Here is a 13,995-nt window from a genome sequence, read left to right as displayed (position 1 = left end):
CCTGAGCCCTGGCTGATGTGAGCAGCAGTTTCTCCCCTGAGCTGTGTGGTAGAGCCCCCCTGCCCTGCAGTTCAGATCCAGGGACTCACTGAGGGTGGAAAGGGCCTCTAAGAGCATCAAGTTCAGCCATTCCCCCAGCACTGCCAGGGCAGCACTAAACCCTGTCCCCATTTAAAGACATCTCCATGTCTTTAAATCCCTCCAGGTGACTCCACCACTTCCCAGGGCAGCCTGTGCCAATGTCTAACCTTTTCCATGAAGAATTTTTTCCTAATATCCAATCTAAACCTCCTCCAGTGCAACTTGAGGGTGATTCCTCCTGTCCTATCACTTGCTGCTTGGGAGGAAAGACCAACCCCCACCTTTCTCCTTTTGGGTAGTTTTTCCAGCACTGTTCTGGGAAAGGAATTAATGAGATCACTGATCCATATCAAAGAGACACATATTTGCTAGAGATAGGGCAAGTGATAATATAGCTGAGACTAAGGATGTTCGTGGCACTGGGTGTGTTTTTAGCAGCAATATAATTTTTTAAAAACAGTCTAAAAAAGTCTAAAATCTGTAGAAGTTTTAAGATATTAATAAGTATTTATAGCTAGCCAGCTTGTTAAGAAAATATTTCAGTTGAGCTTCAAATATTAAGCTATAAGGAAGTGAAATCTTGTACTAGAAGGTACAAATCTCATAAAGAATTTGAGTTCAACACTACTGCATAAACAAACCTGATGACTAATTTGATGAAGTAATCAGTAATACAAAGCTACATAATGACAGGCTTGGCAAGCAGATGTTTTTTACTCTGGGTGAAGTAAATGTCAGCTATGCATGGGCAATGCCTTCTGCAGGACTCCAGGCCCTGTTGTACAACTGCTTACACAGAAAATGACTTAATAGCAATCCTTGTCTTATTTCTTATTTCTTTCTTTTCACTTTCTGAAGGCAACAAAACGAGCCCTGCAGCCCTTCCCTGGGTCATAGAGGATCCCTGCCCCATCCTTGGCTGTTGCAGCATTGCAAAATTTCCTCACAGAACGTTGTGTGCACTTCCTTCCTCCTTGTTTTTTAAATTTTGGTGGAGGTTTACTTGTTTGGATTTGTTTTCTTTTAAAATCTCTTTTAAGACAGTCTCCACCCTCCTCTCAGAAATGTTTCTGATGTGGAAACACTGTCAGCAAACCCCAAGAACGGAACATCTTTTCCCAGCTGTCAGGAAGCACGTGTGAAAGTGCAGCTGTCGGAGGGAGCATGGGGATGTTTGTGCATTTTGCTGTTGTGGGAGCCTGCTCTTGTCAGAAACCTTCACAAACTGCCCTCAGGAGCCCTGGCTGCTGGAGCTCACCTGCAACCCAATGCTTTTTTTTTAAGAACTGTGAATTTAGCCCTACCTTCTAAAAAATAAAAGTTTAGGTGTCACCAGAATCAGTTTTCATGGCGTGCAGGCTCCCTCAGGATGCTCAGCCTGAGTGTCCAGGAGAGACAAGTGCTGGTCCAAAGCCCTGGTTTCTGTTTGGAAATGAGAAGTTTGCTTCCATCTGGATTGTTTTTCAGGCAGAGCTGGCTATTGCCTTTGGACTAAGAGGATGTTGGTTTTTTCAGCATGTGTACAGAGTTTTATAGCAGCAGTAAGGTACTGTGTGAGCTTGGAATTCCCTTTTTATTAGATTTTCAAATTTCCTGCCTGGAATTAATGTGGTTGTACATGTAAAGAGAACTGAATAAACATGACAAATAATGAACAGAACATTGCAGAACAGAAGTCATCCAGCCAAAACAAGTAAGTTAAAACATCAGAAAGGGAAATATGTGTCACAAAACAAGTAAGTTAAAGCATCAGAAAGGGAAATATGTATCACTTGGTGCTGTTGACAATATTCTGGCTCAAGAGAGCAGGTGGAAGGGAATAAACCAAACTGAGCTCTCATTCCCAAGGTCAGTTCTTTAACTTGGGATAGTGTTCTGTAGTAAGAACTTTGTCTGTTCTGTCACAGGCTTCCAAGGAAATTTGTGTGTTTCAGCAGAGTTCTAAGAATTATTATAAATAGTTATTCCCAGTCCCAGTTTCTCATCCCAAGAGGTCCTGCAGTCTGGAGGAGCATCTGCTGCAGTGGATGTCTGCAGAAGGTTTGCCAGAAATCACAGGGACTGACAGTTATGTCTGGTGATGGATTAAATCAAGGCTTCTGTTTTGTCTGCAAAAAGGTTTTACTTTTATAGGCAGGTTACTCAATACTGGATTTTCATACTCCTACTCAAGAAGGCTGTGGGGGCAAGTCTGCTGTTTATTTCAAGTTTGATTGTAAGAGAATTGTTTTTCTGGAGGACAAAAAAGAGAAGAGGAAAGGATCTCTTTTCTATGCATATTTAAGGTAGCTTTAAATTTATTCTGGTTGTGAAAGAGAATTTTGACATAGTGAATGCTTTTCAATCAACTGCAGATGGCAAAGAACATGTCAGCAGGTGAAAGGAACTTTTGGGTACCCAACTTAATAAAGCTAGCAGCTCCCAAATCCCCCAGAGATTAAATATTTTTGAATGGGATATCTGTCCTCCAAATCATCTCCCAACAATGGAAAAAGAAAGAAAGAAAAAAAATTATGAAAGACCAAAAACTGGGGTTACTAATGCATTTCTCATGGGATAAATTCAAACATCACTGCATGAAAAGTATTCCAGACAAATGTTTTCAGGAATTGCTGTAAGAGTGCAGGTAGAGTGCTCTGTTAGCTTAATCACTCAGCTTACTCACAGGTGTAATTTTAACTTTTTTCTGGTTCCTAACCTCTGATAAAAGTTAAACTTCCTCCCCCCCCCTGCCCTCCCCCACAATACTTAACATATTTAATGAAAAAATGTTTAAAAAACAACACATATTCCAGGACTGACTATATCTATTTTTCAGCCTTTTTCAAGCCTCTCTTGGTGTACTCTGAGGTGTATCTGAGGAGTATCTGCCCCTCTGTGCAGTCATCCATCAGTTATGTGAGGAATGGCTGGCTTGTGTGGGCACCTGCAGCAGATCAGGAGCAAATCAATTCTGCCTCTTGGTTTGCACAGGCTGCTGAAAGATTTTCTGTCAGCTTGGATCAGCTCATTCAGTCACTACCAACTGAATTTTACTCATGAAACTGATGTGGAATAATGCTTGTGGAATCATCAAGCAATATTAAAATAATGGTAAGAGAAAGAAAATTATTTCCAGGATTAATTCCCTCTGCAGCCTGAAGTTACTGACCTCTCCTCTGTCACTGCTGATGCTCTGATGGATATTGCTGCAGAGCTTGAGGCTGTTTTCCAGCTACATCTGGAAATGCTGGAGTTGAGCAAATCTTGGTCCATTGCCAGTAAAGGGCACTGTGTGACAGTGACAGGGTGTGATGTGTGTTTCTGAACCGAGGAACTTGCTCATCCAGTAGAGGACAGCAGCTAAAAATGTCCTTGAGGAGCTGAATCAGTCCCACACTACTGGCACAGAGAAAGTTCCAGGTGTTCCCACAGACCATGATCACATTGTAATCACCAATTGATCTCACGTCTCTGAAAGAAGGAATTGCTCTTATTTTTCTGAAAGAATTTCTAAGTGTGCTGTGAAATACAAGTCAAGACAGATTTCCAGTGCTATTTCCAGTGTTGCACTGTACCAGTGAGGAAGCATAAAACCAAATAGTAATAATTAGCTCCTGTTGTAGTGAAAGTAGAAATTCCATGGTGAAAACCTCAGTGATATTCTGTCATTATCAACCTTCTGGTTCCTTTAGTTACTTTTCCAGGTTTAATTTATGTTGCCATTTGGAAGAGGTGTTGGATATCAGTCATGCAATGTTTAATTGTGAAAGGGGGCAGTGATGGAAGCCCAGTGTGCTTCACTGTCTTGCTCATCTCCCAGCAGATGGTGCCATTGTGAAATGTAATTTATACCCAGACAAACTGGGCAATCCAGAGTTTCTGTAAATTGTAATTTGTGGAATTTCCAGACTTCTCAAAAAAAAAAAAAAAAAGGCAATGGTAATTTCCTTAATGTTCTTGTAAGTATTCAAATCCGTGGAGAAAAATTAATTTTTTATTCTTCTCTAGGGAGGTATAAAGAGATGCTTTTAAAACAAAAATAATTGATGCAAATGTCCCACTTTCAAGAGAAGACAATATGCCCTGAAAATGTGTGTAGAAAGAATTTGTTTCATTCCCAGCTCACCAGGGATTTTCTAGACTTGTGAAAACAGCAGTGTTGTTACAGTTCTATTATCTGTGAGTATACTGAAACAGAATTGATAAGTAAGCAAAACAGGTCGCAGCTTTAAGAAATCAAAGCAGTTAAACCATTATGTGTCAGGAATTGAGGGATTAGAAATCAGAGCTGTTCTTGATTTAGTTACTGGAGAACTTGTGTTGACTTCGGTGTAGATATACATCAATTTCTGAAATAAAAAACTTCATAAAATAACATCTAGAAAAATTCGAAAAAATTTGTAGATAGACCTCTATAGCAGTGATCTCTATTTAAAATCAGTGAACCTACACACGAAATTATGTGGAGCCTCCATGAGCAGTGACAAGATTTCTGAGCCCAAAAATGTTTCATTAATAAACCAGCCAGTTAGAACTGGAAGGTGACACACACAAAGCTTTCTGAAGAAAGTGAAAGTGCCCTCAGGAATGGGCATTTGAGACCAGGGGACCAAGTCTGGGGGCCCCAGAAGTTTGGCTGGAGTTGGTGTGTGAGGTGTGAGATGTCTGTGCTGGAGGTTGGTGCTGTGGCTGCTCTCTGCTGTGAGCACATGGAAACAAAACAGCTGCACTGTGCTGGGAACTCTGAGCTGCCTTTCCTGTTGTAAGGGACTGCCTAAAAGCATTCTATTTGCAGAGGGAAAAAATTGAAAATCCTATTCAGCATTTTTCCTTTAGTTAGGGAAATAGGCTTTGCTCTCATTGCAGCAAAGCTCTGTTCAGTTGCCAGAGCTGGTGGCTCTTAGGAAATGTCACATGAGAGCAAGCAGCAGAGGATCCAGCCAGCAGAAACAGGGATTGTGAATTCCCAGATGAGGTTTAGTGTGTAAGGGTCCAATTCATTGGCAGTAGATTAAATGTGATGATTCCCATGGGTTTCAAAGGGCATTCAGTCAGATTATAATGGCTATTCTGGCTGCTTCAGAAGGTGTGTTGCATTTCTGAGGTCAATTCTGCTTTTCCCAGAGATATAATAGGGATTGAATAGAGTTTTTTATGTGATGTGAATTAGACTAAATTTGATCTTGTGTAATTCAGAAATATGTATCTTGAGAGATGGCATTAAAATGGCTGTCAGGAAAATATGCATGTGTGTTCCTGGCACAGGTACTTTAAGTTTACATTATTTAGGTCAATGTGGTTTCCAGTTTAAGCGTGGAAGATGGTATCAAAATGTTCTTGTGTGTTTGAAATGGTTTTCTCTCAAGTTTCATATCATTTTGGCCTAAATTCCTGCAGTAGAATTTAATTCTTGGGTTTGGGGCAATAGCAGCTTGATTTTCCTCTCCAAGACACGTTGAGGCTTCTCAGGAATATGGCAGTTTAATCAGCCTGGAGGATCTTGTGAAATGGACTTCACTTGGGAGTGACATCTGGCAACAGCCTCCTGTTTTGGCACCATTGAACCTTAATCCTGAGCTATTTCATCCTAAAGCTGCCCTTTCCACGTGAACCTGGCTCTGACCTGAGCCCTGCTGCCCTTCTGAAGGATATTGGCCCACCCTCACCCTCCTTCCCCTGCTGGGGCTCAGAGGAACCTTTGTCCCCCGTGGGAAAGACTGTTGTGGTTTTGCTGGGCTTTTTATGTCCTCCTGAATTCTTCCACGGGGAAAGGGGGAAGGGGAAAATCTCCTTCCTTCCTATTTTTTTGTTACCAATAGCAAAAGTTGATTTACCTTTGTTCTCCACCTGCCACGTGTCCTCCTACTCTTTTCCTTTACCTGTCTCTGGGGACCATGGCTGGCAGCTGGCCAAGCCACCAGGCTTTTGTTGGTGGTTGTTTCAAACAGCCTGGCCTGAGCAGGACAAACACTGGTGCTGGTTACCAGCTCGGTCTTAATTGCTGTGACTATTGTGCCATTCTGTAAAACAGCCAGAGGTTCTTGCAGCCCATACATTGTTAAATAGATGAGTGTTTTCCTTCTGTTTCCTTTTGTAAAATTCCACGCTGATGTGGGTAATACCATCATTGACGTAGACTTAAAGCTTTAAAATAGTGGTTTGGGGGAAAACTAGAGCTTTCATTCACCCCAGGAGGAAAGAAAGGGATTTCATATGAACAGTGAAGCTTTATGAGAACTGTCTGTCTCATTTATGGACTTCTGTGTTTTGTAATTTTGTATTGTTTTATGCAGTGTATAACAAGCCTGGAAAATGTTGCTGGAATTAAAGGAAAGCATTGGCTCTGTCCACAGAGGAAAAGAACAAAGAGATTAAGAGCTGAGCACTCAGTTTTCAAGAATAACTAAATCACAGTTTGGGGAGTTCTGGGTCACACAACTTGAGAAACTTTCTGAAGGGCTTGGTTTCACTTTATCCATCCTGTAGGCTTCAGTCAGTACCAGGGCCAGAGGGAATGGCTTAAGTGTGACTTAAAAGTAGGCTGATATACTGAGAGGAATATCCTGGAAATGGGGAAGCATTCTCTGTTTCAAATTGTGCCAGTGCTGCTGCAGATTTCTGCTGAGAACTGGAACTCCATCTGATTCTTTCCTGAGGGGTTTAGGGTTTGTGATAGTGTGTCCTTTGTGCTGTCCTAACTGCATAAAATAAAATCTGGCGTTTTTGATATATGATGGTAGTATGAAAGATCCACCTGTCAATATTCTGGTCTCACACAACAGTACCTCTGCCTTTTGAGATAATTTGAATTTATTGTGTAAACTACAGTAAAGGTGATCTTTGCCACAGCAAAAATGGGAGACCTAGAAATGGAGGTAAAGGGGGAAAATGAGTAATTCTGTACATCTATTCTCTGAAAGAGTCTTCTGTTAGGATGAAGGCAAGTATTTGCTCAAGTATCTGCTGAGGTCAAGTAGCAAAGGTAATTTCTGTTCTTAAATGGTTAATCATGACTTAAAAATACCCATATTGACAGGAACTGCAGGATAATGTCATTGGAACTTCTTGTTTTTTTAATACACCTTAAGAAATTAAACAAAGCAAACGTATTTGGTAGCGCCCTCAGGAAAAGTCCAGTCACTTCCTGACCAGTAATCTGCCTGGGAGCAGCATTTACATTCTCATTGTTTGCCATTTCCAGTTTCCAGTAATGGGAACGATTACTTGATCCAGCCAGTTTCTGCTGAAGATCGGGGAAAACGTACAAATTTTAATGGCAAATTTTTATCTGTTTCCATAAAACAACAAGGGAAAAAAGCATAACGTGGTTTTGGTACCTGGAGGCATCACCTCTGATAATGAGCATTGTTTTATTTTGGAATTGAAGTGTCTGCTCTTCAGGAACGAGATGTATCTTGCTCTTCTGGTGATTTTCTTGCAGTGTAAGTTTGATAACTGAATCTCTGGGTGCGTAGATGTGTTGCTGCTTTGTCTGGGGTTGGTTGAGGCTTTTTACAGTTTTTCATCTCTGAGTCTCAATCTGTAAGCTTTGAAAATAACATTTCTTCTCTTTTTTTTTTTTCCCCCAGGTTCAGAACTTTACGCTCAGGGGAAAGGTAGGGAATGGTAGATTTTTTGTTGTTTTGTTGGGGGGTTTTATGTATAAATTTAATAAGACTAATTTAACTAATTCCTCAGTTGGTATGCATCTATAACAGAGTTTATTTGGATTTCCTGTACAATAGCTCAGTATGAAATTTGGCTATATGAAAAAAAAAAAGGGGCTTACTTGCTGGTGTTTCTTGGTGTAGTGTTTAAATCAGAGATGTGCTATTTATATCTTAATAAAGGTGAAATCTTTCCTAAAGTAATTTGTTTTACTGAGCCACAAAACAGGTAGCAGAGAAAATTAGCATTTTGTTTTGATATGTAAGGATCCCTCTCATGCCCACAAGGAAGAAGGAAGGATAAAATTATAGAATATAAGTTAAGGGCACTGTCTCCTGGTCTTGCAAAAGAATTGATCATGTCTGAGCATAGTTGAGAAATTGTGTTCTGAAAGGAACATGTTTACTTTTTATCTTATCATCCTGCTGGCTCCCAGCACGTACATTCTGCATGCTTCCTTTTTCCCATCACCTGGGAGAAATGTTTGCTCCTTGCTGTCATGTGGTTTATTCATATGCAAAGAAATTCACAGCTTTTCACTGATTTTATGGCCCAGACTCTCTCTAGTAAGGACTCATTATAAATAGCTGGGAAGTGTGCAGGACAAGGGACTTCTTTAGATGCAGGAAAGTTTTTCTATTTGAATAGCAATTTCTAATACAAATCCTGACCAAAATGGATATAGCTCAGAAATGTAAGTTCTAAAGGAAGAGAAAAGGAATGAACTTATCCATCTTTCTCTATACTTGTTTCTCGAGATGAGAGAACATAAATATCAATTATACCAGGAGCCTAACAGTTGTAACATTTAAGCTACAAATTCTTTTTCTTGCTGTGGTTATAAAACCAGAATATATTTCTATGCACACACATTTCTATACACATATACATACTTATATAAATAATGCCGTGAGCTTTATTTCTAAAAGCACTTATCAATTTAAATGACAATATTTCTATCAAATGAAATGTAAATTTAAAAATTAATTTTTGTAATTTAAATGTGACAGCTTGAGATAACTGTGTTGTATTGGACTAATTTAAAATAAAAATAAGTTTTTCTTTTTTATAGTCTATCAAGTTTTTACTTTCAACGGAGTTAAAATCAAGGTTGAACCATCTGACAAAGTGAAGAATGGAGCTCCAATGTCAATCATCTGCCACGCTGATATTAGCAAAAATACTGATTTCCAGCTGAAGTACAATTTCACATTTTTTAAGGATGGGAAGCTTGTATTTATGACCATATCAGACAAAGAAGATGCACGGTATGAAATACCTGTGGCCAAGTCTGCAGATACAGGAGACTATGAATGTAGGGTGAAAGCAGGTGACAAGTTGGTTATCAGTAAGCCCATCTATGTTTGGGTTGCAGGTGAGTGTTCTGTCAGACATGGCAGATGAGATACAGAGAGAGAACAACCTTACAGGGAAGGAATAATAGTCAGTGCTTAAACAAGGTATCTTGAAAAGTGTGTTTTATCCTTGACATCACAGTACTTGATGAGAGTTTGACACTAATCCCCCATGTTAAGGCACAGAAATGAGCTCAGGACCCCAAGGCTCCAGGCCAGATCAGTGCTAGGCAGGAACACAGTCTGTGCCACCATCCCCACTATCCTGAGCCTCTGTTCCCTAGGCTAGAGAAAGAATTATTTGTGAAAGTTGTGCCCACCCCAATAACTGCGATGAGGGGTGGGCAGATTCCTGGAAATGCTGGAAATAACCTACAGGGGTGCTCAGGGTGTGAGAGCCAGCACCAAAGCCAGCATCAGCCATGGGCCACTTTTGCAGACAATGTTGTCTCAGTCTTGTTCTTTCATCTCTTGTGAGAACAGAGGCCACTTCCATCCATACACTCTCTAGACAGGTTCTTGACTGGAGGGGACATTTTCCCCTTGGAAAAGCATCTTGGACAGAATTTGTCAGCACTGAGTAGTTATGGGGTCATCTTTTGGTTCTTGCAAAATATTTGCATCTGTTAATCAGTATAAATCCTTCCCACAGTCATCAGAGGTACTGTTTATTACAGACTTATGCAAAGTTCTGTTTCTTTTCTTTGTTTTCTATTGTAAGGAATGACCAAGCCAATCCTGACTGCTGACAAAAAAGAAGTTTCAGAGGGTGAAATTGTGAAATTACGTTGTGAGCTGCCAGAAGAAGTTCCTCCTTTAGAGTTCTTTTTCCGGAAGATAAAGACAAATTCAGAGCCTATAGAAAAACGTGTAGCTGAACAAAACCAAAATTTTTCTGAAATGGAATATTATGTTGAAGCGGGAGATAATATTTTACAATTTGATTGCTTTGGCAAGAGACAAGTAAAAGCTGGGTGGGAAAGCTCCCAACACAGCAACAAAACACTTGTTACAGTCAAGGGTAAGTTGTTTCAACTTTTCTTTTTACATTTCTTTGCTAGCCATAGATAAAAATTGGGTCAGATATTTACATGTATATCAATCTATCTGTATGTTTATATCTATTCTCTTGCAGAACCATTTAGAAAGCCCACTCTGATCACTAGGCCCTCCAATAACTTTACAGAAGGAGACATAATAGAATTTGAGTGCTCAACCGTGGCAGCTGAAATGCGTGGCATTGAAATCATCTTCCAGAAAAACAGAACAATACTGAACAGTGTACGAGATAAGAAATTTCTGAAATACTCTACATTAGCTACTCAAGAGGACAGTGGTGAATACCAGTGTAAGGTGGAGCAAGGAGCAGTGTCTAAAACCACCAAACTGAATGTCTTTGTGTCAGGTAAAACCTCTGTTCATCTTAGATTTTACTCAAAGTATTACTATTTAAATTTGGCAGAACTCGGGATCCAAGTGTAACCTCCAGATCCAAGTGTAAATTTTCTGTAAGTTAAAGGCTAGTTAGATTTTTGTTTCTGATTTTTGCCCACCTATACTTCCCAACTAAAATAATATCCTCAAATAACCTGTGAAAAGTGGTTTCAAGCAAATGCTAAGTTTCTGTTTTCCATGAAAATACAATAATATTAAAATAACACAATTTTTTGTTCCCAAATTATAAACTATCAGTATGTCCTTCACTCTGTATACTTTGAGATAAGTAGTCATATTCTTCCAGGCTCATTTTGAATGAATCAGCTCTCATTTTATCTTGCAGAATTATTTCCCAAGCCAACACTATCTGCTTCTATGACTCAGTTGGATGAAAATAAAGATTTAATTTTGAACTGCAGCATTAATGGTTTACGGAGAGCCAACTTCTCCATCCTACGGAAAAGTTCCAGTGGAGATATCCTGTTGAAAAAATCTAAAATCTTAGCAATTAAAGTTAATGTGAATGATACTGGATCGTACACCTGCAAAGCTGAAGTAAAAGGAATAATCAAGGAGAGCAAACCTGTAAGGATAAGTGTTTATGGTGAGTTGACACAGAGGCTTAGAACCACCAGGGTGGGGGAAGGATCTAAACCAGAAGCTTTGAAATAAGGCCAAGGTTTACAGAATCAGTCTGCAGTCCATGAACTAGCAGGGTGTCTGTTAGTTCTTACAACATGAATTTCTGTGGGATGTGCTTTAGCTGCAGAGGATTTGGTGTATTGTGATATAATCAAGTCATAGTGTCCAGGGCTGGCCCTCGGAGAAGGGTGTTGGAATGGCTTCCTGCTGGTCTTTAGGTTCTGCTAGGGACCAGATAAACTCTCATTCACTGCCATTTGCAGGGGCCAGGAATGTTCTGCAAAACTTTCACTTTGATCTGAAGCTCTGTCAGTGCCTGCCTTGAATCCTGCCCCTGCCCCTCCAGGCGGAAAGCCAGCAGAGCCAGAGGTCATGTGCTTGGCTCTACTCTAGCAAAGCCAGTGGTTTATTGGTTTATCAAGCACAGCCCCTGACCAGCTCAGAATACTCCAGTGCCCTTCCCTCTCATGGAGCAGGCACAGTGGTTCTCCAGTCTGTCCAAGGCATGAACTGCATTGTTCACTGTGCTCCTCCTGAGGAGGAGCTGTGCAATCTCTCTCAGGTCATACACAGAGCAGACTTGTTCCTTGGGTCAGAAATACTTTTGGAGTTTGGATGATCTACAGGTGTGTCACTGATCCTTTCCTTGTTTTGCTTCATATTGTCCCTGTATGCTGCTTTATTCAAAGTCACATATGTTCTATTATCTTTGCTATTGATTTCTTCAAACCCCCCATTTCCATTCTATCAGTGAGGAAGAGCTTCCCAATATAGACTGTGTCTGCAAACTAGCTAAATATTGTATACTTATGTTTTCTACAAAATACTGTATATTTCTGTTTTCTTTTGGCCTTATGCAGTGTAATTTGTAACAATTTTTTAATTCACGTTTTAGCTCCAGTCTCCAAGCCAACTCTTTCTGTTGTCAGTGGCTCACCAGAGGTGGTATTAGGAAAGCCTCTACAATTAATCTGTCATTCAGTGATGGGAACACCACCAATAACATTCACATTCTACAAAGGGGATGAAATTAAGAAAAATGTAACTAATGACACATATGCTACATTCTTGGATGAAGATATTGGACTAAATGACAATGGAGGGTACAGATGTGATGCTAGAAACAATCACTCCAGCGGTGTGAAAACCAGCAATACTCTAAATGTCACAGTGATAGGTAAGTCTGTTTAATTCTTCTTCTTCTTGTCTAATGTAATATTTAGAGTTTTGAAACTGTAGCAACAAGTGGTGGACCAAGAAAAATGGATGTGAAATGTTTGCCAGTTCTTGCTCACTTGAGTTAAAATATTTGCCTATCACAGCACAGTAGTCCTGGACCAGAGCAGAAGTCAATTCTTGATCTTTGAAAAAGAAGAGCTAATTTCTCTCTACCGAGGAGTTTTCAGCTTTGCATCCTGGTTTAAACCCAAATTGTGTTGGTCTTAATAAGATAAACTTGTGGTTAATAGGCTGTTTTCCGAGTTTTGACACTGAGTTATGTATGACTGGAACAGATAAATGCAGAATTGTTGCATTTCTTTTGAGTCCGTTGGATTATTGCACACTCTCCACTTGCTGAGCTCCCAAACAGGGCTTTTTAATACAGTATTTGCATTCACCCAGACTACAGCACCTTAGGACTCACCTTAAATTCATCAGTTCCACTGTTTACTAACATTAGAGAGAAGCTGAATGATAAAACTCTGAAGAGTTTTATCTAGGGAGATTTAAAGTCAAGGTATTTTGTAATAACAAGGTACAAATAAACAAACACAAAGCATAATTTTAGTCCATTAACAAGTGGGTATTTCTTTGCTGGAACTGGTATATCCCAGGTGTCAGAGCTGTGGTTTGGGATATGTTGTGGCACTGTTTAGAAGTTCTGAAGAGAAGGTCATTGTTTGGAGCCTTGTTAGCCAGTCTTCCACAGTCCATCACTGGTGAGGTGGTGACTCAAATTCTCTGTATTCTGTCCTTTCTGTCTGTACCAGCTCTGGATAAGGACTTATGTTTTCCAGAGCAATCCTCTCTGTCAGGGGCTCAGTCACAGTAGCCCATGTCTTATATCTAAATCCACTTCCTAATACAAATACAGCCTCCATGACCACCCTCTTTTCATGTCAAATCTGGTTTCCTTCCTCTGCTTCTGTACCAGTGTTGCCTTAATGATTCCTTCTTTACATCTGCCTTGTGTTATCTATAGCTCTTCCCCAAACACATTTCTAATATTTCCAGAGAATTTTTCTTTGGGAATTTCAGCAAAACATGCTTCATATCCCAAACATTTTGCAAAGCTACTGACATTCTACATGTCTTGCATCACACAATGTGTGTCCATTTTTCCCCCTATAATTACAAAGGCTGAAGCTCATCTGCTCCTAGGCTAGTTCTGTGTATGCTCACATGCTTCATTTGTAAACCAGCAGACTTAAAAACTATGATTTGGCTATGCATATTCTTACAACTTCTTCAAATGCAAACTAACTTCTCTCCTTGTGCTTGCTATATCTGTAGCCATTGAAATTTGGGATTTGCTTATGCTTTTGGAGAATTTGATCCGTTATCTCCTGACACCCTCTATTGTATATTAAAAGTTACAAGAACACACTTACCACAGAGTTAGCATAATCCAGCATAACTCTACATAACTATGAAAGCAGAACTACATAAATTGCACCATAATTATTTAAACAATGGAACTGCTGAGTGTATTATTTCTGGAAACTAAATCATTTGTAGGCTGGGGCCAGAGGGGCATCCAAAGGATTTTAAGGAAAGAGACTGACTGACCTCTCTGGAATAGATATAATTTTTTCCTGTGTCTGCTTTG

At 39.9% G+C, this 13,995-nt stretch overlaps 1 protein-coding gene across 7 annotated transcripts in view; it reads left to right on the top strand.

Moving 5' to 3' along the window:
* Positions 1-2,914: 2,914 nt before the first annotated feature.
* Positions 2,915-13,995, top strand: part of PECAM1 (platelet and endothelial cell adhesion molecule 1) — a 34,614-nt gene continuing 23,533 nt past the window's right edge. For 4 of the 7 annotated variants that reach the window (XM_071451336.1, XM_071451335.1, XM_071451338.1 and 1 more), the window contains exons 1-7: positions 7,195-7,505; positions 7,653-7,679; positions 8,804-9,106; positions 9,808-10,107; positions 10,222-10,491; positions 10,867-11,127; positions 12,061-12,342. In XM_071451336.1, coding sequence (XP_071307437.1) covers positions 7,472-7,505; positions 7,653-7,679; positions 8,804-9,106; positions 9,808-10,107; positions 10,222-10,491; positions 10,867-11,127; positions 12,061-12,342 — 1,477 coding nt within the window. In that variant the 5' untranslated portion in view covers positions 7,195-7,471. Of the gene's footprint in view, positions 3,175-7,193; positions 7,506-7,652; positions 7,680-8,803; positions 9,107-9,807; positions 10,108-10,221; positions 10,492-10,866; positions 11,128-12,060; positions 12,343-13,995 lie in introns of those variants that run through there. The other 3 variants (XM_071451334.1, XM_071451333.1, XM_071451339.1) reach the window with 2 other exon arrangements.

The sequence above is a fragment of the Agelaius tricolor genome, unplaced genomic scaffold (assembly GCF_023055355.1).
Source record: "Agelaius tricolor isolate 1412-34295 unplaced genomic scaffold, bAgeTri1.0.p SCAF_32, whole genome shotgun sequence".
Lineage (NCBI taxonomy): Eukaryota > Metazoa > Chordata > Aves > Passeriformes > Icteridae > Agelaius > Agelaius tricolor.
The sequence above is the reverse complement of the archived record's forward strand: the minus strand, read 5'-3'. Positions and strand labels throughout refer to the sequence as shown.